The sequence below is a fragment of the Toxotes jaculatrix genome, chromosome 8, assembly GCF_017976425.1.
Source record: "Toxotes jaculatrix isolate fToxJac2 chromosome 8, fToxJac2.pri, whole genome shotgun sequence".
NCBI classification, from domain to species: domain Eukaryota; kingdom Metazoa; phylum Chordata; class Actinopteri; family Toxotidae; genus Toxotes; species Toxotes jaculatrix.
In genome coordinates, this window is record NC_054401.1 from 19,220,078 (window position 1) to 19,244,079 (window position 24,002).

Consider the following 24,002-nt stretch of genomic DNA (forward strand, 5'->3'; position numbering starts at 1 on the left):
TGGTCACTTATCAAATCAGGCAATATCAGGTTATAAAAAGGTCTGTGGTGATATGGTAAGCATAGTTTCAAACATCCAGTGTGTTGGAAACTGCAGAACTGTCTTGGCATACAGTAAGGCCACAACAAACTGATCCCATCTTCACATCCCTTACAATGTGTAGGAGTTAACAAATACTTAGTTTTCAACTCATGGTCAAGTGAAACCCAACAGAGACAACCGGTCTTTCTGAATCGTAAATGGCACCATCCAACATTGGACTGATCTTTGGAGGGCTAGTAAGCTTAAATATATTTTTATGTAATGCTGAATTAATTTGTATTTTTAAATCAACAATGGATACAATCAACATGTGTAAAGTGAAGTCTGCAGTGCCCCTCAGCTGTATGTAGTGCTTTGGCTCCTTTTACTTCATTGTTTTGGTTTTTCAGGCAGCAAGCAGATGATTTCACCCAAAAACAATCTAAAAATCAACCAAATGTGCATGATGAACTGAGCATAATTGTAACATACATTTATTGACAAATTATGATCAGATTTGGTAGATGTGAAGATGAGCGAAAACAGCATAACATAGAATAAAATCTTGTTCTAGATAGATTAACCACAACATATTTATCTTTGCGTCCTTGTCACTTAATGATATCTACTCTCTGTCCCGGCTGCACTTTCTCCAACTTTCTCTCTCTGTAAGCTTCTCTCACTGAGTAAATACTCTGTCAAAGCTTGTCTCATCTACATTTTCTCCCCATACCTGCTCTCTTTCCCCCCTTTTTGCCCATTCCTCTCTCTACCTACAACCCCTTTACAAACAAATTTCATGTTTCATTCTTGCTCATTATCTATAGCTCCACTCCAGCAGCATCATCTTCTAAAACATGTCTTCGAACTAGCCAACTCAAAGCAGGAAAAATGCTCCTTACAGAGGTAGGTATTTCACAGTACACCAGAAAAACACTTCTCTCTGTCACTTCCTGCGAGTACTAAAAACAATGTTTTGAAATTAGGTTTGCAAATTAAAATGTGTGGAGATGGTAAAATGTCTCTAAACAGTGAATACTGATGGTTTGCTGTATGCATACAAGCTGTCACCTACTTTTGAGCTAAGGTGGACTGGCACAGCCTAATTTCTGGTTCAATATGGCAAATTTATGTTATATGGGTGACATGGCAGTCTGAATATAAGGAATTTTCTAATGAGAACTACAATTTAGATTAAACAGACTTTAATGTCATTAGATATTAACTAGCTTGTACAAACATGCTTTTAGTGAACATCACAACCCATTTTAAATACATCTTAAAAAACAGAATTAATATTTAGAGTTTAAAAAACATCTGGTTTGGTCCAAGTGGTTATTTAGCACTGTACCATACTATTAAGTAGGTTTATTGAAATGCTGGTACCATTTATTCATTCACTATGCAAGAAAAATGAGCTAAAATTACCAGTTTAAGAGTGGCACTGTTAATACTCACACAAGCAGCCTTCTAGACATCTCTCTCTCTCTCTCTCTCTCTCTCTCTCTCTCTCTCTCTCTCTCTCTCTCTCTCTCCTTGCTGTCAGGGATGAGCAACTCTATCTGTGCTGTCTTCTTGACCAGATGTTAAACTAACTCCCATGCATAACCCATGGCTGGACTATCCAAGTAGATCACAGTTTGAGTCCCTCCTGTACACTCTTCCCACTGGTTCTGTCATGTCTGTACCTCCATCAGATCAGCAGACATGTCATGCAATAACTTCTAAATTAGTGTAAAAACGTGTAAAATGAAACTTTCACCCAGTCATTTCATCTGAAACAAGATGTTCAATCTGTATTAATAATAATATAATAATAATAATAATAATAATAATAAGTCATATTAAGCATTTGCTCTCATTATGTTGTAAGCTAGGAGTGATCTAAATCTCATTAACATTGCAACTCATGGTTAGAAAATAATTACACCTGCTGTTCCAATTTTATACTTATTACTTGTGGAATTTTACAATCCATCAGTATCTACAGATCACCGCTCATCACATAAAACCTTGCTTGATGTGATGGTGGCTAACGCACAAATGAGAGACCTGACCCTGGAATGATTGTCTGGCTGCATTTCATCATAATTAACGGAGGATGAAGGCAACGCTTTGCTGTGGCACATTAACAAAGAACAGAAGCGCAGTGATGATGAAGCTGACAACATGACAATCTTGACAAATGGTGATGTAGCTCAACAAGCTGAAGACGCTGCTGCTGAGCATCGAGTCGACCTGGAAGTCAACCAGCAAGTGGAGGCAGAGGATCCCCTGCCTGGAGGATCTAGAAGGACGTCAAGTGAGGATGAAGTGTCTGAGATCTTTTCTGACTCACTTAAAAGGGTTATCTTTATTCTGATGACTCTGATATCCTGTAATTAAAGCTCAACTTTACACAAAAACTTTGTATGGATTTCCTTTATCTCTGGGGGAAAACCCTATGACAGCAGTGGTTCCATGGCAGTGCAGTGAATTGAACTGATAGCTATAAATGCTGGTGTATGCACACCCTGAGACTGACTTGCAGTTACTCTGCATTCCTGAAATGTTGCACAAATATATGGCATTTGTGCATTAGAAATGATATTATATATCAACAGTAAAACTATACGACTATCTGTGGAAGTATAGCAAGCTATGTTACAGTGTGACCACCTTGTTAACGCAAGGAATGTAATGCCCATGAGACAAAGTTAGGCTATTTAGACAGCTCTGTAATAATAATACCAAGTATACTTGTGCATCCACAGGAAAAAAAAAACAGCCAGTCAGGGAGAGACAGGGTTGAGAGAGGGAGGGGAGAGGAGGGTGAGAAAGAAATGGAAAGAGGGAGGCAGGTTGGGTCTGAGGATGAGCGTCTGGTCCCTAAGGCTGGTGTGTGTGTGTGTGTGTTTCCATCAGCATACTCTCACAGCTCAATAATGATAAATAAGTCAACCTTCTCTCTCCTCCCCTCAACCCCTCTCCCTGCTCCTGTCACATGCACCCCTCCTCTGTTCATCTACCCCCCCATCCCCCCCCCCCACCCCCACTACACTCCCACTGGTAATGAAGCAACAGTAGGTACTAGCTGACAACTGTGCAGACCAGAGTTTCATCTATATTCATTCTGCTATAGTGGGCCACCACAGTAAGACCCCTTCTACCTCTGAGAGACAAAACAACATCCATCCATCTCCTTCCCTCCCTCTGCCTGTCCACTGTATCAGCCTCACAACCCACCAAAATATTGTTCATTCAGAAGCAATGGCCCACCATGTAAGAACAGTACAGTACAGGAACACTATATTATGATGTGATATGGAAGCGGTTAGATGTGCATGCTTTGATGCAGACATAGTAAAGCAAAACTTAAACAAGTAGAGAAAATGTAAAACCCCACTTTTCTTCCAATTACCATGTCTACAGCAAATTAAGAAAAGAAACAGAGGATCTTATTGCTGAAGATAAGAGGCATGGGATCCAAACCAAAATACGACCAGGCCAGTCTCTCATCGTCAGTACAGTGATGCCAGCATTGATATACTGCCTGTTTATTTCTTAACGCGTTTTAGGACACAGCTTTACTTTCTTGTGACAGACTAATATATGAGGGGAAGCATAATTAAATAGAAGGAGAGATGAGACAGAGAGGAGAAAAAAGAAAGAAAGCAAAAAAGAAAGCAAGCAAAAAGAAAAGAGCTATGTATATTTCTGCTTGTGCTTCTGCTCCAACCACTGTATGTGTGTGTCTGGAGGTCCTAATTGCTGCTGAGGTCAGGCTGCTGAGCAGTAAAGGGTTGTGTTTGATGCAGGTAAGAGTGTGTGTGCGCGCATGTGTGTGTGACTGCTCTGCATGCCCTTGACTTGCAGCTGGCAAACAACGCTTTAGGCTCCCACAGCTGCCTCATCATTACTGTTCACAGGGATCCCCTGCCACACACTTGCGCGCACACACACACACACACACACACTCGCAGGCACACACAGTGAGAGAGACTTAGTCACAGCTATACAGGCACAGACACAAAAACAGACACACGCAGACATACACAGAGACACTCACCCCTTCCCGCAGGCTCCTCATTAAGCCAGTGTAGGCGGCAGCGGGAACGAACCACAGTCCCTCTGGGGAGCCTCTCTTCTCTTCCTGATAGAGAGGCATAGAAAAGACAGGGAGAAAGGGTGAGAGGAGAGAGGAGGGGGTATGGGGGGGGGGGGGCATTGGAGGAGTAGAGTGGGAGTGAGAGAAAGGCAGAGAGAGAAAGTGGAGAAGATGCAAGTGGAGAGGAGTGAGGAAAAGGGCAAGAAAGGGCTAAGCCGGGGAGGGGAGATGGGAGCAAGAGGAGCCGTGACATCTTGATTACTTGGTTACCATGTCTCTGCAACATGGTTTCATAACTATGTAAATTCAGCTGATTTTTTTAATCAAAATATTGATTTTAGTTAGAAACATACTATGTGTGAGTATTATACATATATTTTTCTTTAATTTTAGTTGTTTGTGTTCTCAAACATCTCACTCTCAGTTTTATAAAAGAGGTAGAAAAAGACTTAAAACTCTCACCATACTTGTGGAAGTTAAATTAAAGTTCACAGATATGCAAACAAATATTTTCATCATCAATTAATCTCTCAACTACTTAAACAAATAATCCATTAATTTTATGACTCCAAGATGAAGCTAATCTGAAAATAATGAAAAATTGTCCATCACAATTTCCTAGAAACCTAGGCAATGTCTTTAAACAGCCTGTTTTGTCTAACCAACAGTTTAAAACCAAAAGATATTTAATTTCCAATTATATGAAACTGAGAAAAACAAAAAAAGAAAATTATAACATTCCATTTGGTTTTTGTTTGAGAAATGTCTCAAATGATTTTTGACTTCAATTATTCATGTGCTCATGATGAATATGTGTACTTTTTTTCTAACAAAACACTCTATATATACATACCATATCAGCACTCTCATTACATTCCACAAAATTCAGATTATTTTAACCAATATTTTTTATCTTTTTAAGAAACATTGCTCTGTTCCATTGCTACTGAGCAAGGCTCTAGGCTATATCTAACCTTGAGGATAAAGACAGCACTGGAGGCTATAGCTAATCGTTGTCATTGACTGGCGCTGCAGAAGAGGAGAGGAGCAAAGCAGACGATTTTACCGGGGGATACTTAAAGGGTCATTCCAAATTATTCCAATAAAACTGTTTCTCCGTATAGTAAACAACTAGGAGGGTCTACCCATCAGGGCCATATCAGTTTATATTCTGTGTTTAGGATTAGAACTGGTTGTAATGAAGATATTAGCTACCGCTGATACTGCTCAGAGAACTTATTATTGTGTATTACTATATTGAATGAATGGTTTCAACATGGTGCTATAAATGATGACTCAAAGAAATTCAGTAGTATGATTCTCAGTGGTGTTTTCTGAGGTCATGTACATTTTTTTCCGCCATACCCAACCGTAGCCACCACATGGGAGTAATCTCATAACTTTTCATTTCCACCTTGAAACCATCAGTCCAATAAAGTCCAATAAAACTTTGTTTCCTGTGTTTGTAAGGATTGTAAGTTATATCTAACCTTGAGAACAGAAGCAGCAATGTAGCTGATCACACTGACACTGACCAAAAAAAACACCTGACAGCCGACCTCCAAGTCCACCAGGTGATTCTTAAAAGACTGAGTACAAGCCAAATAACTACAGGGTTTGCAGAGCTATCAGTTCCTTGACAAAAACATCAAATTCTCTTTCAGTCTATACTGAAATAGGGGACAGGTGTGACACACCAGCCCACACAGTACTAAAAGTTGTGCTAATCATTGTTATTTACTAAAACACACACACATACATATATTTATATATAAATGTGAGCTCTTCTGTGCTTCAGTTAACACTCTGGGAGCAGCTTTCAGTATATAATTATACTATAGACTTTTTGATCTAAGGGCAAAACATTACAGTTACAGTCCTCTTGTTACATCGTCGTTTCTCTCTAGCCGAGAGGAAAAAAGAGGACTGAACTGGATTTTCTTTAAGCACAATAAAACTGTTTTGACTTTACTCCTGAAGAACAAATATATTTACTGGTTCATAGCTGTCACTAATACATTGAAGTAAATCCTCTAATACTCCTCAATAAAACCCTTTATTAAACCTAACACCTCATTCACTAAATTGTGGAAATACTCTGATCAAGAACACTTTGTCAGCCTGAAACTTTAGTCACAGTGAAAACCTATTGTTGTGGCATATGTTACAGATGGCCTGCAGAAAAAAATACAAATCTTTAATCTAGCTATTTTAATTTTGTTACTGTAACTGACAAACATTTACAATTTTAAAGTGCAGTGTATTGACTGACCCTGATCTCTGAGGGAGGTAAAAAAAAACAGATAATTGTCATGTTATTATTTGTTAGGAACACATTGGCATCAATGAAAACACAGTAGCTCTTGCAGGGGCTGAAAAGTCAATTCATTAAGAGCTTCTACAGGACACTGATGAGATTTTCCATGGTTTCAGGAGAGTAATAAGTGTAATCAGGCAGGGTGATTGATTTTTGAAGGTTATCCATCAGTCGTGTAAATAAAAATCTTACACTTAATCGACTTGCCTGGTTAGATTGAGGTTAACCAGAAATAAATTGGGATCACCTTTTCAAATGAAGTCAAAAGAGGTCTGCTCCGCTCTTTCTCTTGTAATTGTCAGGTCTGGGGGTCAATTCGCTTTCAATTTACTTTAGTCAGCATGAAAATTTAAACTCCATTACCTAATGACAGAGCTCTCAGTTTCATTCCTTTCAATCAAGATTGTTCTTTGTCACTGAAGAAATAAGGAAATGTCTTTTGATCTTTCTTGCATTTGGCATCAGTGTTGTGCTCCATTCATTTCCACTCATTAACTGAAAAGAAAACAGTCATTCTACATTAATTACTTAAGAGTAGGGAAAAGAAAAACTTTCCTCTGAAAGATTATTTTCAACATTTAAAAACTCATCTTTAGGTAGTGTCCTGATGGCTTACTTAGTGTGGTGCATACGTGTAAGGTGCATACCGTGCAAACACAATGGAAAGTTTGAACATGATTTGCAGAGCAAACTAGTCGTGAGTAACTTTACAGTTTGTCAGCCTACTATTGTTTGAGGTTTACACTTAGCAGTGTGAGCAGCAAGTGGATCATTGTATTCATTGTAATGCTCACAACATGTAATAATATGAACCAACCCATGAATTTAATGACCTTTTTTTTTTATTATGTCATTAACGGGTCTAGTACGTGGTGGTGGGCCTCAGCAACACTGAGAGTACTTGTCTGAGATTTAATTAAAGACACAGACACACCACAGGCTACAGATTACAGTACATCAAAGATGCTTGATTGAAATCAGAAGTCTCTGAGAGGCCCCACGTAGCTGATTTTAACTGCTGATTTCTTCTAGTACAGTCAACTTAAGTGAAGCAGGGCAGGGGCAGCCGTGGCGCAGCAAGTTAAAAGTGTGGCTTTGGACTGGCCTGAGATCAGAGGGTAGTGGGTTCGATCCCTCGACCAAGCGCAAAAAAAATGGATACGGTGGTGAAAGAGACGCGCCTCCCCTGCCTCTGCGACCATGGCCTGAGCAAGACACCGATCCCCGAGCACCTCACTAGGCAGCCCCCTGCCCCAGCGTCTCTTGTGCATGTACGTGCTTGTGTGTGTGTTTCGTTCACTTGGTGTGGGTAAAATGCAGAGAGTAATTTCCCCAGGAGGGATCAATAAAGTAATTAAAATTAAAAATTAATTAAAAAGTAAGCTCCTTTCACACCGAACGAAAAACCAATAACACCCTATAGCTTTTGTCTTTATCTGCTCCAGCTTTAATTGGCTCTACCTGATACACACACTAAGTTTCACCCCTTTTCTGCCACAATTGCTATGAGACTAGTCAAAGTTCTGAATGTTGGTGTGTAAAAAGCACCAACATTCAATGTTTTTCAAATAGCACCCATGTTTTTCTAATAATACCTGTGTTTAAAAAATCTTCAAGACAATTAGCTGGAACCCGTCTAATTTTTCTGTCAGTACTTCAAACTAGTGTGCATTACATTGCTTAGTTAAAAATTCTAGTGGTTATATCTAAGTGCAGATATACTAAATTAACTGTGGAGAGGTGATGTATGTCATTTTTGTTTAAACTGAAAATGACTGCACATTCATATGTTCACAGCAATAGCATTAGGGGGTATCTTTTGGTCTTCTACATCTCTGCATTTCTCTCAAACTTTTGTTTCATTTCCCAACCAGTTAGTCAGCTGGATATTCACATAAGCCAGCGTACAAAGACTTGTAGCAAAAAACTCAGACATCATCAGAAACCTTTATCAAATGTCAGAGCCCACCCTCTGTTTTTGCCTGTCTAATAAAAGAAAAATACCAGAAAATAACCTTTAAAAAGGGCAGGAAAAAAAGAATATTTTTCAGTGAATTATCTGCACTATCTCTGTCCCTTTCTATCTGTCTCATGATATTGGCTTCTGACATGCAGAGTACCTGAGATGCAATGAGGTAGAGGAACTCCCCAAGTGGTGGCAGCAGGAACTGCTTTACTTTGCTGTTCCTCTGATTATCCCTCAACAGGTCTGTCAATGTGGACACAGCCTGCAAAGAGAGAAGAGAAACAGACACAGTTTTACAAACACTTCTGTTCTTTGGTGTTGCAAAATTTAAAGAAAAAGAGACAGACAACTAGGCTCTATAAAATTGAATTTATGACTAGAAAATATACCAGAATTTAGATTTCAACTAAACTAATGTCAACCATTTAATGATCTTCAACTTTCTAGCAAGTATCTTAAATTTCTTGTTGTATTGGATTTCACTGGAATGTAGAAGGTTTTCTGTTTTCCCTGACACCCAGTACATTGAAAAAACACCTGCTTTGTGGGAATGGCTGTACCTGTATAAGTCCAGAATAAACAAATTTGGTCACACTCTGCTACATAAACATGAGCTAGACCAACACATTGACCAGGACATCACCACCCATAATTACCTGATTGCAGATATAAGATATAAACAGTGTCTCCAAATACAAGATTTTGTCCACCAGAGAGTATTTATTAGTACATATTTACACTGTAAAATGCTCAGTTAGTGTCCTGGTCACAAAAATGACAAACCGAAAATAAAAAATTATTTTATTTTATCTTAATTGAAACTATTGTGTGAAACTATTGTGATTGAAATGTTTGTGCAAGTTCTCATTCATCCAGGTCATCGCACCGGATGACAGGTGAGATGCTTCAAACAAGAAGTCCAGTTGCCTTCAATCAACCCTTAGGATATTGTGATGGAATGTTTTCTCTATGACCAAAAATGAGAAACACTATAGAGAGGAAAGATTAAAAGCATAAAGGGTAAAGAATAAAAAGGAGGGGATACAGTGAGAAAAGGATAATAACAGTGAGAAGGAACAGGAAGGAGGAATGAAAAGAACAGAATGAAAAGGACGAACAAGAAGAAAAGACAGATACAGAAAAATGAGAACATGGGGAAAATGGGGAAACAGGGAGAGAAGGAGAGCATTAAAGAAAAAGATATGACCTGGACAGCAGCAACAACAACCTCAGTGGAAACCACTAAAATACATACACACAGACACACACACACACACACACAGAGTTAAGTATATGCAGAGCCAGCCTTGCTGGCTGGCTGCTTCTTGGCATTAGCATTACTGCCAGCTTCCCCCCTCTGTGATCTGATGCAGGTTCTGCCTCACTTTTCTATTTCTCCCTTCTCCACTTTTTCTTTTTCCATCTCTCTGTTCACTCTCTCCTCCCTCTGTTATTTTTCTCACTACTTGTGGTTTTCCTTCTGCTCTGCTTTGAATTGGCCTCTATGTATATATCACATAATGTCTCTCACTCACTCACCTTCAGTTTTCTTTCACACTTGCTTGCTTTCACTGTATCTCACCTTCTGTTTGTCTTTCACATTGTAAGGTGAGAAATGGTAACAGTCTGTTTGTCATGTTCTCTCTCAACATACCTTTCCCTTTTCCCCAAGTTATTCCTTTTATTTTTGCCCAAGCACGATGGTGTATCCTCATGCTGAGCCGCCTATGAGCATGGTACAGTATCAGTTTGCCACTGGAATCCTGTGCAGGCCTGAACATTATTGCTAATATACTTTGAGACTAGGGCAAAATGTTTTAGTTTACCTTCTTTAAACATATTTATTCAGACTATAAACTCACACCATGCTGTGTCACTGTTAATGTGCTGTGAAAAAACTGCTCTTGGATTTCTGCCAGTTTCCCACTTTTCTGCTCTGTCCTCTTCTCTCTCCCTGCCTTCCTGAGCTGAACCTACTAATAACATAAATGGCTGATTGGGGAGTTTAGATTCTGGGGTGTGTGTGAGACTGGCCACACAGCTGCTCTCAGGCAGAGGATAGTGAAAGGCACCGCTGTGCAACCAGCGAGTGGAAAAGCAAACATAAACTCTCTCCCACACACACACATATGCACAGCTATCCTTGATAGGACATTGCACTGACTTCTGTTCACTGCAGACAGCCTAACTCTAATCTCAATTCACCTTATACCTAAACGTAACCACAACCTCAGAAATGATGTTTTGCCCAATTAGGACTAGGCTTAGGTCCCCATGAGGAGTGCTTATCCCGACAAGGTTGGTGTTTGTGCCAGAAAAAGTCCAAAAGAGGTAACAAAAACAAGCACAGACACAAATACACACTCACACACACAAATAACTATTTTCCCCCAGAACACATTATCATTATCTCAGCATCAACACTCCCTCAGATCAAATAATGCACATGAATGCACACACAGAAAACATAAACATATGCACTTAATTAACATGCACAGACAACACTCAAATAGTGGCGCAGAGAATAAAGAGACGCCCCAACACAACACACAGAGGTTCTGCACATACACACACAAATATGACAGATACAAATAGTGCACATGAGCAGTTACTGTGTGTCTACACTTGAGAGTGTAAAGAGCCAGATGTGTAAAGAGAGAATACAGAGAACAGGTTGGTGAATTATCAGTCCTTTAAAGAGGAAGCTGCACATGACTTTAACAACTTCACAGCTAATACAAGGTTTGTTTCTGCTGAGTGGAGAGAGGAGAGTGGTGTATAAAGCAGTATTGCAGCATTGCAGTCAGGGGTAACCCTCTTATCTTCAAGCACCCAGCTTTCCACCTAAATTTGCTTAACTTCCCAAATTTACAAGCTGGCTTTTCGCTGAGATGGCCTCAGATTGACCTTTGCAAAACACAGATATATATGTTCTTAAGTGTATCATGGCAGATATAACATGTACGTATTGTATTTAAACAGTTTTGCTAATGAATTAAACACCTAATTTAAGGTTTTAGATGTTGATTAAAGCCGACTATAAGAATATCTTCAATAGGTAACTCCAAGAAACAAAACTATACAATACTATATTTTAAGTTTGACTCTAAGTGTATACTATATGACAGCTTTTCAATTAATTTTTTCAAGATCCATTAGTTGTCTAATATTTATACAACACAAGTCTTTCAAACTCTCATTTTTACGCCCAAGACGTATTCACAAATGCATTGAGAAGGGTTTTTCTGGAACCAATGCCCTCTGAATGTGTGTTCCTAAAGATTGCTATGAGCTTTTCGAATGTGTTAAGACCCCATATCCCCATGAAACACCCTGCACAGTAGAAGCTTTACCAGCTAAACCGCTGTAAAAGCCATAGAACTTTATAAGTGATGATAAGTGAAGGAGAAAATGATATCTACTTGGTTTCGAAAGCACAGCTTCCCTAAGTTGCATGAGGGAAGCAGTAAGCTTGTGTTAGAAACATTAACCCAGAAAATTTTATTCTCATTTAATTCTATTTGAGGAGACACATGGACTAGAGAGAGTAAAGAGAAAGCAGTAAGACAGAAAGACAGACAGACAGACAGACACAGGTAAGTGTGTGTGTGTGTGTCTGTGTGTGTGTAGGGGTGGGGGGTGATCGAAGCATATAGCAGTTACCATGGTAACTAAGCCCAACCCTGACACTCCAATCAGCAGGACTGCAGCAGGAGAACCCCTGCTGAGACAACACACAAACACAGAAAAATGCAAGTGTGTGCTGTTTTACTGGTCATCTGTTAGCATAAAAACAAAATAAGGATACTCATAGACACACAAAATCTGCATGCACACACACACTAACAGGGAAACAGAACACAGACACAGAAAACTACATACACAGGACCCCTGCTGTGTGCATGCATAAACATGTCACAAAAAAGCCCATGTGAACTTACTAACACACAGAAGCGTGCACATGTGCACGCGCACGCACGCACGCACGCACACACACACACACACACACACACACACACACACAGAAGCCCTGCTGAGTCTATAGATGGACACACACTTGGCCGTAAACACAAACAGACAGACACACAAAGATGAACAGGCACAAACAGCTTTGTCCTTCTCTTAACAATTTGTCATCCTACGGTAGCTGCAGGGACATAAGGAGAGGAGCAGAAAAAAATGTTCCGCCATTTGTGTTTAACAACAGGCGCACCGAAAAACACTGCTATGCCACAGTCAGCCATTTTGTAAATCGCCGTAACGACTTAGTAGCAGTAAAGTGTCAGAACAAGTGGAGAAAGAGAGAAGAAAAAGACAAATCAGGAGAGGGAGTGCACGTGGGATCAGAACTACTGTAGTCAGATGGATTTCATTCAGAATGAATAGATGTGATTGAGAAGACGGAGAGACAAAGAAGAATAGAGGGAAGGTAGAAAAAAGACAGACAGGAAAAGAGTGCTCAGGTTGAAAGGACCAAATAAGGGAGAGAGGCTCCACATCTCACCTCCATACTAAACTGCTTTTACATTGAATTAGTTCAGCACCCCTCTGTCTGAATGTGTGTGTGTGTGTGTGTGTGTGTGTGTGTGTTTGCATGTGTATGTGTGTTGAAGGGGGCTCAGTAAAGCGTGTGTGTGTTTTGAGTGTAGACAAGTGTGTCCTATTACCTTACAGCACTCAACTATGGTTATAGGTATGGCAGTGATATGGCTACATGCAGTGATTTGTCGGCTTATTTAATAAACCTGGTTAAAGCTAATGCAGTCTAATACAACAGTCACATAAACCCTCTTCAAGAAGATTAAAATGTACAGTTTTTGTTGAAACTGTAGCAGAGACGTGTTGATTCAGCTGTGTGGTCATTTTGGAGGCTGCAGTTTCACTTGCATCAGTGCCGTAATTACGACATGTATAAATAAAAACAAATAATTTGCAATTGCAAATCAAAGCACAACAATTAAAAAAAAAATCTGCAAAATAATAAATACCTCCGACTATCAACATAGTTATCACAAATGTTACCACAAAAGCCACATTCAGTTGCATATTAGCATTATCATGAACTCACTTTACTGTGCTATGTTTGATTACAAACATAAAGGACATTTTGGACAGTCCTTACAACTTCAGTGGGTTGTTTGAAGGTTAAGACTTGGTTTCAGGATTATGGGTAGAATTAGATTTAGGTTAGGGGTAGTTAGAGTAAGGGTTGGGGTATTAGGCATTTAGCTGTGATGGGTAAGGTTAGGAGTGGTTAAGGAGGATAGGAAGGATAGGATGGGTAAGAAATAAGGGGCTAGGGAAACCATGATGCCAGCGTGTCCTCCAGTTGTAAGACTAACTTGTGTGTGTGTGTGTGTGTGAGAGAGAGAGAGAGAGAGAGAGAGAGAGAGAGAGAGAGAGAGAGAGAGAGAGAGAGAGAGAGAGAATACGAGAGAGGGTGCTGTTTTCAGTGTCTCTGACGCTAATGAAGGAATTGTTGTCTCATAGGTTTTTAATGCCACCTGCTGGTATACACTAGTACTATAAAGTAAGAGTGGACAGAGACGACCATTCCCATCTTCATATTGTTTTAGTGAAGATTTGACCCATCGTGTTGGGCGAGTGGTTTTCCATTATTGCTGATATACCAGGAATAACATCCAAACAAAAATGACCAAATATAAATTTAGAAAAAAAAATCACAGATGTGCACAGCAACATTGACCAAGACTTACTATAAGTAAAGCAACAACTGCAGATATTGTATGCAATACTGAACTCATTGTTCTTATGTTTTATGCATGTTCTTATGCATAAATGTGCATGTGTAAACGCCTGCTGATATGGACTGCCACCTCATGGTGCAAACTGGTACTGCAGGTTTGAGTCCTCAAAATGTTTAGTAAAGATTTGGGAATTCCCCTATTTTAATTGTCTGTTGTTAAACACTTTAACATGCCTTTAACTGTTTTTATTGTTTTGGAGTAAAACTGACAACAGATGTTTATTAAATGATTAGTTTATGTGTCTCTACAGTGCCAGTGTTGCTGCTGTAACACTGTATGTGAACTTCTGTTCTGAATTTAAATTTCCTTTTAAATAGAAAAGTGTGTGTGTGTGTGTGTGTGTGTTCCAGACCTCAGACACAGGACTGTCCTCTCTGAGTTCAGTACAGTGCAGAGCGAGTAGACCCATCACTCTGAGAACCTTGCTCCGCCTGGAAAACATTTTTTGTATTTAAGTGTTGAGTTTGTTTGCACATCAACACAGGACAATCTAATATTATGCTTAAACAATAAACAATCCTGATAAAAGGGAAACACATCACTGACAAGGGCAATTTCAGTTTCCAGTTTATGTGTAAAGCCTGTAACCTCAAATCAAAACAACGAGCAGCAGTACTTTGTAAACAACCACATTGTTGTAGCTTTAATAGACCAGTCTATGTGTTGGTGTTAATAGCAGTAACTCAGAAACACAGTTCTGAAAGAACTGTAAAGGAGAGGGAGAGAGAAGGAGAGTGAGCAAAGACACATCTTTGTAGGTGTGCCATCCTCCAAGTGCTTGTCTGCCCCTGATGTTTGTTACTTTAGTGCAGCCAAAATTGTTTTTGGCAGCTTTGCCTGTGTGCTTTTTCAGTCAGCAGTTTTTCTATCATAGTTTAGGCCTGTCACATCACTTGCATTTTGGGTATTTCAGTCTCAGTAGCTTGTAGTTCATCTACACCAATGAGTATTTTAGTTTGCGTTTTTACTGTGTATCAGTAGCAACCACTCTATCATTCCTGCAAAGGTGCACACTCGTGTTCCCTGGTTTATAGAGAAAATATAAATATACTGTACTTACACATCCCAGTTAGGAGCTTGTCGTAACTGCTGGGTCAACACTGGAAGCTGAATGGAGGAGGAGGTAGATTGGAGAGACATACAGAGAGAAAGGAGAAAGATAAACAATTTGTGAGAAATGATGATGATATGACAGTTTTAGATTCATTATGGCTCTTAATAACCTTGTTCAAACTTGATGTTTGTAAACATCAAATAATAAAGTATCTGATGGGTTGTATGGGCAAAACTATTATCACATCATGTTATACTAGTAGCAACATGTCTTGAAAACAGACAAAATTCAAAAAAATATTGGACATACATTTTTTTGAGTGTTTTGTAATTTTGAAAAATATCTATGTATATATATGTTGTTTCATTTTCAAAATCAGATGAAAGAAAAGTCCTTTAGTTTGTTGGCCCTGAAAAACTCAACGGGACCATGGTATTTGTCATTGCACTAATGACTCCCACATGACTAATGACCAGCTGGGAGCAACAGCAAGAAACTCATGTTACATCTTCCTAGTGAAGCTCTTTCCTGAAAATAAAGGGCTGGCAAATGTGTCACAGAGGGAGCACAAGGACCGGAAAAAACAAAATTCATAATATAACATTTTTTATGTCAGTCTACAATTGTGCGAATGGAGAAGAATTAGGATATTTTACAACCACAGTTTCACTTGGCTAAGAGCAGAGACTCCCACACTGCCATACAGTGGTGTAGTCCAAACTCCCTCAAACTGCAAAAACATCTTGGTAAACTCAGCCAATAGTGATGCAACAATATTTCAACAGGATTTCTCAGAAAATACGCATTTTCCTACCAGTGTTGAGTTAATCAGCCTGTTAGCAACAACTTTATGTCCAGACACACAGCAGAGGTAACACAGCAGGTTGAGTCTGGAGCGAGTCACTGTGGAGGGAGGAGGAGCAGCAGTGGAGGAGGAGGACAGAGGAGTGGAGGCATTCTGTTCTTCAAGGGCTGAACAGAGCTGTAAGATGAAGACAGACCAGCCATCGTCACTCAGGGACTGCAGCTTCTCAACTACAGGAGAGAGGAGGAGAAAAAGTCAGGCTCAGGATAAACTGGGGCAAATAACCACACACCAAGGCCCTATGTGCTTACCTTGTACAAAACCTCTTGACTCAAAAACAAATGTACCTGAATATGCTGGAACACAAAGGCTTTTAGGATCAAATCGCACAGGAGGACTCTTCAGAATCTGGTAAACAGAGAGAGAAAAACACAAAGTGAACTTCAGTCTCACAGTAGTTGTCTAAACTTCCAGGCAAATACTTTCCTTCCTTCCAAGTAACAATGTGTGTATACAGGCTTTTTAATTCAGTGAAAAATTAACAAAAATATTTAAAAGCCTGTTTTCAACAAAAGATATCCATTTCATTGCTACCAGTAGAAAAATAGTATTTTTTTGCTTATACTTTAAATGTGTGAGGAGGTTATAATAAAACTGGAACAGCAGGAAAGATTCCTCATGAGGACAATGAAGACTACTGAAGATTATGAAAAGCCAAATATATGTGTTTCATGTACCCAAAAACGCCCTGAAACAACCTGTGTCCAATAATATTGCATATATGTACCTTGGGGTTGTCCATGATCGGGGTGACAGTCAGATCAGAGTCAGTATGGAGAAGAGTTTTCACACAGGATGTGATGTCAGTACCAGTACTGGCCTTGGAGGAGGGTAAAGGACGAGAGAAGAAGAATCAACCTCAGCAGATGAGCAGTCAAGCGTTAACCAGGCACACCAGAAATATTTACGAAGAAAAAAAATTAACTTTCCATCTATCACCATTTTTCAGGGCTCAGAAAATGAGTTTGTACCTCAATACAAATATCTGGGAACTTTAATTGTTGGTTTGCTTTCTTTTATGTCTCACATTCAGCAGTTGATGAAAAAACAGAAGTTGAAATTGGGTTTTTAGTTTAAAATCAAGTCCTGCCTTTCTTTTGAGGCCAAAAGCAGACTTGTTACCGCCATCTTTATGTCTGTGCTGGACTGTGCCAATGTTATATACATGCATGCATCTTTGTGGGGGTTAGATGCTGGATACTGTTTATCATGGAGCACTGAGGATTACTGGAATGCATTTAAAGATTTTTTTTTTTTTTTTAAATGAATCACATTTATTTACTGTTTGCATTTCAGAGTATATGGTGACAGTCACCTGAGGAACAGGGTTCTGGTTCAGAGAGTCTGAGGTACTACAGCTCCTTCTTGAGTTGGCATGGGAGCTAGAAGAACAACAGGAAGACAATATTAAAATATCAAAAAGTTAAACAATATAATATAAAATAATATAATGCTAGCTGCTCATGGTTAGCAGTTGGATATATGTACATAAAGCTCATCCCCTGTAGCTTAATTGGTAAAGTACAGTATTGATGAGTAAGGATGTACGTGTACCGCCTGGGCCACTCATTCTAAAATTACCTTTTATACCATATGCTTTGTAAAGTGTAAAGTCTGGAAGGAGCATAACTTAAAAGATTCACATTTTTCTTTACAAAAAAGAAATGATCAAGGCCATCAATGAGCTTACTGATTAAAATGGTAGACAACCCTGGCAAAACAAGAATAACCCTGTGACCTAGGAAAACCCTGATAAAACGGAACGGCAATAGATGGACTGAACTGACTACCTGAGCAGAAATATGGCCTCAGTATCGTCCTCATCCACACCACTCTTTGGCCTGAGCTCTGATACGTTATCTGGAAGAGGAAGCACACAAGATAGTCAATCAGATTTTCTAAGGTACATCACACATATGTCTGAGACATGTGCCTAATAAAGGCCACAGAGGTGAAAGATGGAGCACATATTTTAATCAGAGATTAAATTTACACAACAGAAACTATAACAAACCGTGAAAATCCAGTGTTTGCAGTTGAGGGGGAAACTACAGGTCAGAACAAAATTGGCTTGTCTAGAAAACCAGATAACTACAGCCATGTTCATACAAACAGTTTAAACTGAGAAAAATAAGGCTGTAAAGGAATGAAAATCTTACTAAATATTCTTTCTTGATCCAGGACAATTGCCAATCATGCCTGTACCTATATATTTATGCATTCTCAATGCTACTGCTGTGAAACAATCTTGCTAAGGGGTATGGTGATAGTAGCTGCTTCCCATAAATAAAGTATAGAATGTCCAGTAAACAGCCTTTCATATTAACCCCTATCACACACACACACACATATGGTCCATATATACAGAAGACATATATATTGCGGCCAACAAGTAAACTCTCAACTTAAAACACGTAAACTAGACCAAACACAAACATCAGTGAATGTGTTACCTAGTGTGAATGACTTATGCAGTGTGTGGCACATCTGTTGTGCCCCAATTAGCTTGTGGTCATTGTTTGCCTTTGCCTGCCCCTCCCCTCTTCTCTCCTTTAAGACTCCACAGGTAGTATGTCTGAGAACTTGTTGGCCATCAGTCCATCTGTCAGTTGTTGCAGTTGTCGTCTGTGATGAGATTAGTTTCTGACAAGCCCGATGGGCTGGCTGAGTGCTGGCTGAGTGGCTGTAGGGATGCTCATCTGCCTGTGCTGGAATCCTTGTGTGTCTGTGAAGGAATTGAAAGAAAACGCACACTAACACAAACTATTTAACGGAAGGAAAAGTAAAAAATGCAGCATATGAAATGTATTGATTAAACTTAATTGTAATCCCTCAGGATGCTGAATTCTGTCCCATCATACTGATGGGTGTTTCAAAAGTTTTGGTTTAAGAAACAGTAGACTGGATTTGAACAGCACTTTCTATCTACGGCTACTCTTTCACAAAAGCAAATCTAGATGCATTAAAATGACAACAAATTGTAGAATACTGTAGGAACTGTGGAATCAAGAGAAATAATAATAAAACAACACCTCACGCTAGCTGGACCAACTTCCTCACAGCAATTATTTTCCTCCTCATCCCCTTCTTCATCTTCTACTTCTCCCTCTACCACATCGTCTTCCTCCCTCAGCACTTGTGTCCAGAAAGGGTGGTCCAGTAGCTCTGGCCAGTTCATCCTAAAAAGAACAAAACAAAAAACTAGACATTAGCAGACAGAAAGATGACACTAAACTCAACATGTTTAAGTAAATTTCACAATCTTAGAAACTCTAGAAGTCAAGAACACGACTGCTTATTAATAAAACTATTAAGATAATGAAATCAACTATCATTAGACGATTTGTTTAATCTGTGGAGATTCATGAACATTAAACCACCTGTACTGGGAAACATAAATAATATACAACAACAACTGCAGTATTTTGATGTCAAGACAAAAATATAACCTGCCATGAAGATAATTAACTTACTAGCTCCAATCTGCTCTCTATATTTCAAAATTCAACAGTAGAATAGTGTGTGTGCTGGACTTGTGCGTGTCTATGAACCTGACCTCTTATCTGGGTTTTTGTTGAGCAAGGCTTTCAGGAGATTCTGGAAGTCCTCACTGGGAGGACTGTGTGAACACTCTGCAACAAAAAACAAAGAAAATGTTTCAGTAGTTAAAAACAAAACAAAACAAACAAAAACAAGTTGCCCTCAACAAAGTAACTACAGATACTAACTTTTTTTTTTTTGCTAAGCTGTGACAAAAACATTTATGCCAAACATCACATCTGCGTGTGAGTGTGTGTCTGTGTGCAAGCATGTGTGTGTGTGTGTGTATGTGAGAAAGTATGCATTACCCGTCTGTCTGGGAGGAGGTGGTTCCTGATGTAAAATCACCTCTGTCAGCTCAGTGTAGCTATCAGAACAGAATGGAGGCTTACCTGGAAAACAAGCAGTTTGGGTTTAGGTTTACAATACCGTACAGTAGTGTATCCTGTTTTCAGTCCAATCATCAGTTACATTAATTCCTTTCTTATGTCCTAATATTTAAGCATTTTCTTAATTCTTTAAAAAAAAAAAAGGAAAAAACATTGTTAAATAAATTCATACTCATGTATTTTAAATTATTCATTGTATGCGTGTGTCAGCGTGCATGTGTTTGTGGATACCAGTGTACATGTAGTAGAGTATACACCCCAGAGCCCAGAGATCAGAGCTTATATTGGTTTCTGATCCTTGCAAAACCTCTGGAGCACTGTAAGCTGGAGAACCTGAAAAAAAAAAAAAAATATATATATATATATATATATATATATACAAAAAAATTGCATAAGGAGATGTTCACCCTCATTATGAACTGATGGAAGATGGGCTTCTTTAGATTAATAAGTTATCATAGAATACTATTCCTCCACACATTCTCAGCTTTTAGTTTCTGATATGATGACCATCTCATAGCAACAGCTACTCCATCCCCTCCTGTCATTTTGAATTTAACAACATAAGAAGTATTTTTGTATTTAGCTGACAACTCATCTGCCTCTGCGTGCTTTTCCACCCTGTCTGTCACATAAAATCCTTGCCTTCCTGTTCATGTTTCCCAGCTGCTAATTGTTCCCCATGGCATTTGTAAGCTGTGTCCCAATTCAACTAGAATTGGGACACAAAAGACATATATATCTTTGGACTCCTCTTTGCTAATCTACTGATTAGCTTCTCCATCAATCAATAAGGCAGTACACAGAGACCCAGGATGATTAAAAGATGGTGATCTGACCTTGTAATCTCTTCCTCATGTTGTCAAAGTTTTCCTTGCAATCTCCCTCTCTTGCCTTCTCAGATGTGGAGAGCAAGGTAAAGAAATCCTCCAGTGTTTCTCCTTCTGCCTTGGACAGGCAGAAGTTACCAAACTTCAGGATGCCACTACCATCCAGTAGAATCTATGGGTGACAAAATGAGAGTTACTGTATTCATTAGATAATGATGATTTTGCTGTTATACTGCTAGTCTTACATGTATAAATGCAAACCTTAGCAGGGGTCAAGTTTGAGAAAATGATTCCTAATTCATGGATGTGTTTCAGTCCTTTGACCAAGTCCCATCCAAACCTCCTCACTACATCTTCTGACAGACATCCATCCTGACTAATCACAGACTCCATGGAACCACCTAACAGAGATATAGATGGACAGAGAGACAAGAGGGCAAGCATGAGAGAGGGAGACAAAGTAATACCAACACCTGTTGCAGTGTTTTAAAAACCCTTCTACATATAAAAAATATGACAACAATCTGTAACAATTGATAATCTATACTTGAATAAATCAGAATATAAGGGCATTCACTATTTGTGAAATCTTGCAGTTCTAAGCTTCAATAGTCAAATCGTTTCATGGATGAAAAACATGAGGTGAATCCATTTAATGATAAACTACTGTTTATCAGGAGTGCCAGAAATGCTTACCTGTACAAAGCTCCACTACCAGCCAGAGGTGGTTACTTGTCTCATACCACTCATAGAAGTGCACTATGTTTGGATGATCCAGATCATGGCAGAGGCGAACCTAAGAAGGAACGGAAAATGTGTTATCCACATAGAAAGCATTTTTGTTGAAAGGCTCAAAAGATAAAAAATAATATTATAAGATTTAAAGCACTGTCTTACATGGTTAGTGATCTCAGATCTCTTGGCTTTGTCGGTGCAGATGATGGCCACATAACTGAGATTGCCCTTCCTTCTTCCTTTATAGACGACAGAGCTACTGCCTGCCCCAAGCTCCTCATACAGGATAAAGTTCTCCATCTGCTGTGGAGAGAAAATAAGAAGCCTAAGTTACAATTAAAAAATTAGACATTTCAAGAAGATGAGTTTGTTATTAGTAAGGAACAGAAGCAGAGAAATATAATACTTTAAAGCAATCATGCAATTATTATCTTAGCTGTATCATGAATGCTGGTGCATTTACTGTAATGTTATCTTCTCTGCCAGAAGAATCATATCTGAAATATACTTTTAATAATTACAAGCCATATAATTATTACATTACCATAAAGTTTAACCTATTCAAGTTGTTTTCTGGCCAGCATCACTTTTTAAACAACTCAAACAAACAAACAAACAAACAAACAAATAAATACATGTAAATATATGTACATACATTATACTGTTGTATATCTTTGCCATATGAGGAACTAACATTTAACACAGACTTACATTATCCCACAGCTGCAGTATAAAAATAGCTCCATGTAAAATTTTCCAGCTGATTATAATTTCAGTTAATTAGCTGCACGACACCTGGCACCTGTTTCTCTCTGAAGGTATGATTTGAGTGGAAAACCTGCTATCAGCAGCTAACCAGACAGGACTCTGAAGTGCTATACAGTTATATCAAATAAGCATAATTTACTTTACTAATTGGTGAATCAAATATTTAGCTTTAATTGTCTAGTTAGAGGGTAACGGCTGGCCTTTAACTGTCTACCGCGTGCGGTCTGCCCACGCTAACCTTATCGTTTATTTGGAAGAGGAGGCAGTTCGCTTGCAATAAGACAGCAGTTTAAAAAAAGTAACGTAGTTGCATGAAATCTGCAAGCGACTATACACCCAGTCTAAAAAAAACGTTTAGATCTCGTTTGCTATTTCTCAACTTAGTGTTAAACTACCTTTGAACTTACCTCTTCAGCAATCCGCTGTTTGTTGGCGGAAGAGTGGTGGGTCACGTAAATCCAACTGGAAGAGGGAAGTCTGGAATTCTTCAGATAAAATGAAGGCTAAATATAAACAAAAAAACATTACATTTTTTTTTTAAAGAAGTGTATTTGTGGTCTCAAAATGCTTCTACGTCCGCGCGAGCAAATCAAAACGTTAGTGTGTTGTAAAAGTTGTACTGGTTTTGATCTGACCACCTCACACATGGCATATTCCTGCGTTGCTAGGACACAAGAGTGCACACAACAGGCAGCGCAGGGAGGAGAGCATATAAGTATAATACACAACTGTAAGTTCTACAGTTTACAAAATATACATTTCCAACTTCTCAGATTTTGTTTAGGTTGCATTTTAAAGGCTCTCGGATTTTATTTTTTTCCATTCAAAATTTAATTGTATTCAAGTCAGCCATTAGCTGTTATTCCCATCCTCTGCGCTACAGCCAATGTTCAGATTTCCTTTTCAAAAACATGGGCTTTCAGTGCTTTGAAATGACACTGCATACATTACCCAACGTTTAACCTAAAAGCACCCCCACCTCTCTCTCTCTCTCTCTCTCTCTCTCTCTCTCTCTCACACACACACACACACACACACACACACACACACACACACGCACACACACTATCTGAGAGTAGAATTACGTCATTCATTGAATGAAACCGCCAGCAGGACACAAGGCACCCGTGACCCTCCTCAGTGGATTTTATGCAGCCTGCAACTGTCGGAGTACTCACATTGAACGATCTTAAAGTGGTGAACTTTCTTTTGTGACCGAGCAACAGACACCAACGATTCCCCGGGATCAGATCTTTCCAACCAGACGCATTCATGAGTAAATGTTTACCCTCAGCTCCAGGGGAAGTCATTAATCAGCATTAGACTATAGAAAGAAGCTTTTGGCAATAGTAGAACACAATCTGCACACAAAGCCCAACAAAATGTGTAAAACTAATTAAGAGTGAAGACAAACTCCAATTGGTTTTAAGAGTGTCTTAAGACAATCTAAAGTTTGGGTTACTGCATAAAGATAGAGAAACAATGAACAGCAGGGGAAAACAGAAACCCTCTCATTGCAAAAAAAAACTTAAGAATGAAAAACTTCCTAAACTGTAAGGTTACCTATACACGCTAAGAGTACAATTTCCTCTGAGAGCATTTTATTCTACAAAATAAAAGATAGAAGCAATTAAATTAAAAAAGTGTTTTCCACCACATTCG

The 24,002-nt window shown here is 39.0% G+C and overlaps 1 protein-coding gene across 1 annotated transcript in view; it reads right to left on the reverse strand.

The window, feature by feature from the left end:
• ulk4 (unc-51 like kinase 4) overlaps positions 1-21,872 on the reverse strand; it is a 73,262-nt gene extending 51,390 nt beyond the window's left edge. Inside the window, exons 1-18 of the mRNA XM_041044775.1 lie at positions 21,735-21,872; positions 21,534-21,633; positions 21,099-21,238; positions 20,847-21,009; positions 20,239-20,340; positions 19,927-20,010; positions 19,635-19,710; positions 19,111-19,257; positions 18,532-18,803; positions 17,869-17,938; positions 17,394-17,460; positions 16,806-16,898; positions 16,366-16,426; positions 16,028-16,248; positions 15,220-15,266; positions 14,512-14,590; positions 8,546-8,653; positions 4,070-4,153 (exon numbers count right to left, since the gene is read on the reverse strand). Of these exons, the coding sequence (XP_040900709.1) occupies positions 4,070-4,153; positions 8,546-8,653; positions 14,512-14,590; positions 15,220-15,266; positions 16,028-16,248; positions 16,366-16,426; positions 16,806-16,898; positions 17,394-17,460; positions 17,869-17,938; positions 18,532-18,803; positions 19,111-19,257; positions 19,635-19,710; positions 19,927-20,010; positions 20,239-20,340; positions 20,847-21,009; positions 21,099-21,238; positions 21,534-21,633; positions 21,735-21,872 (2,052 nt within the window). The remainder of the gene's footprint in view (positions 1-4,069; positions 4,154-8,545; positions 8,654-14,511; positions 14,591-15,219; positions 15,267-16,027; positions 16,249-16,365; positions 16,427-16,805; positions 16,899-17,393; positions 17,461-17,868; positions 17,939-18,531; positions 18,804-19,110; positions 19,258-19,634; positions 19,711-19,926; positions 20,011-20,238; positions 20,341-20,846; positions 21,010-21,098; positions 21,239-21,533; positions 21,634-21,734) is intronic.
• Between the last annotated feature and the right edge of the window lie 2,130 nt (positions 21,873-24,002).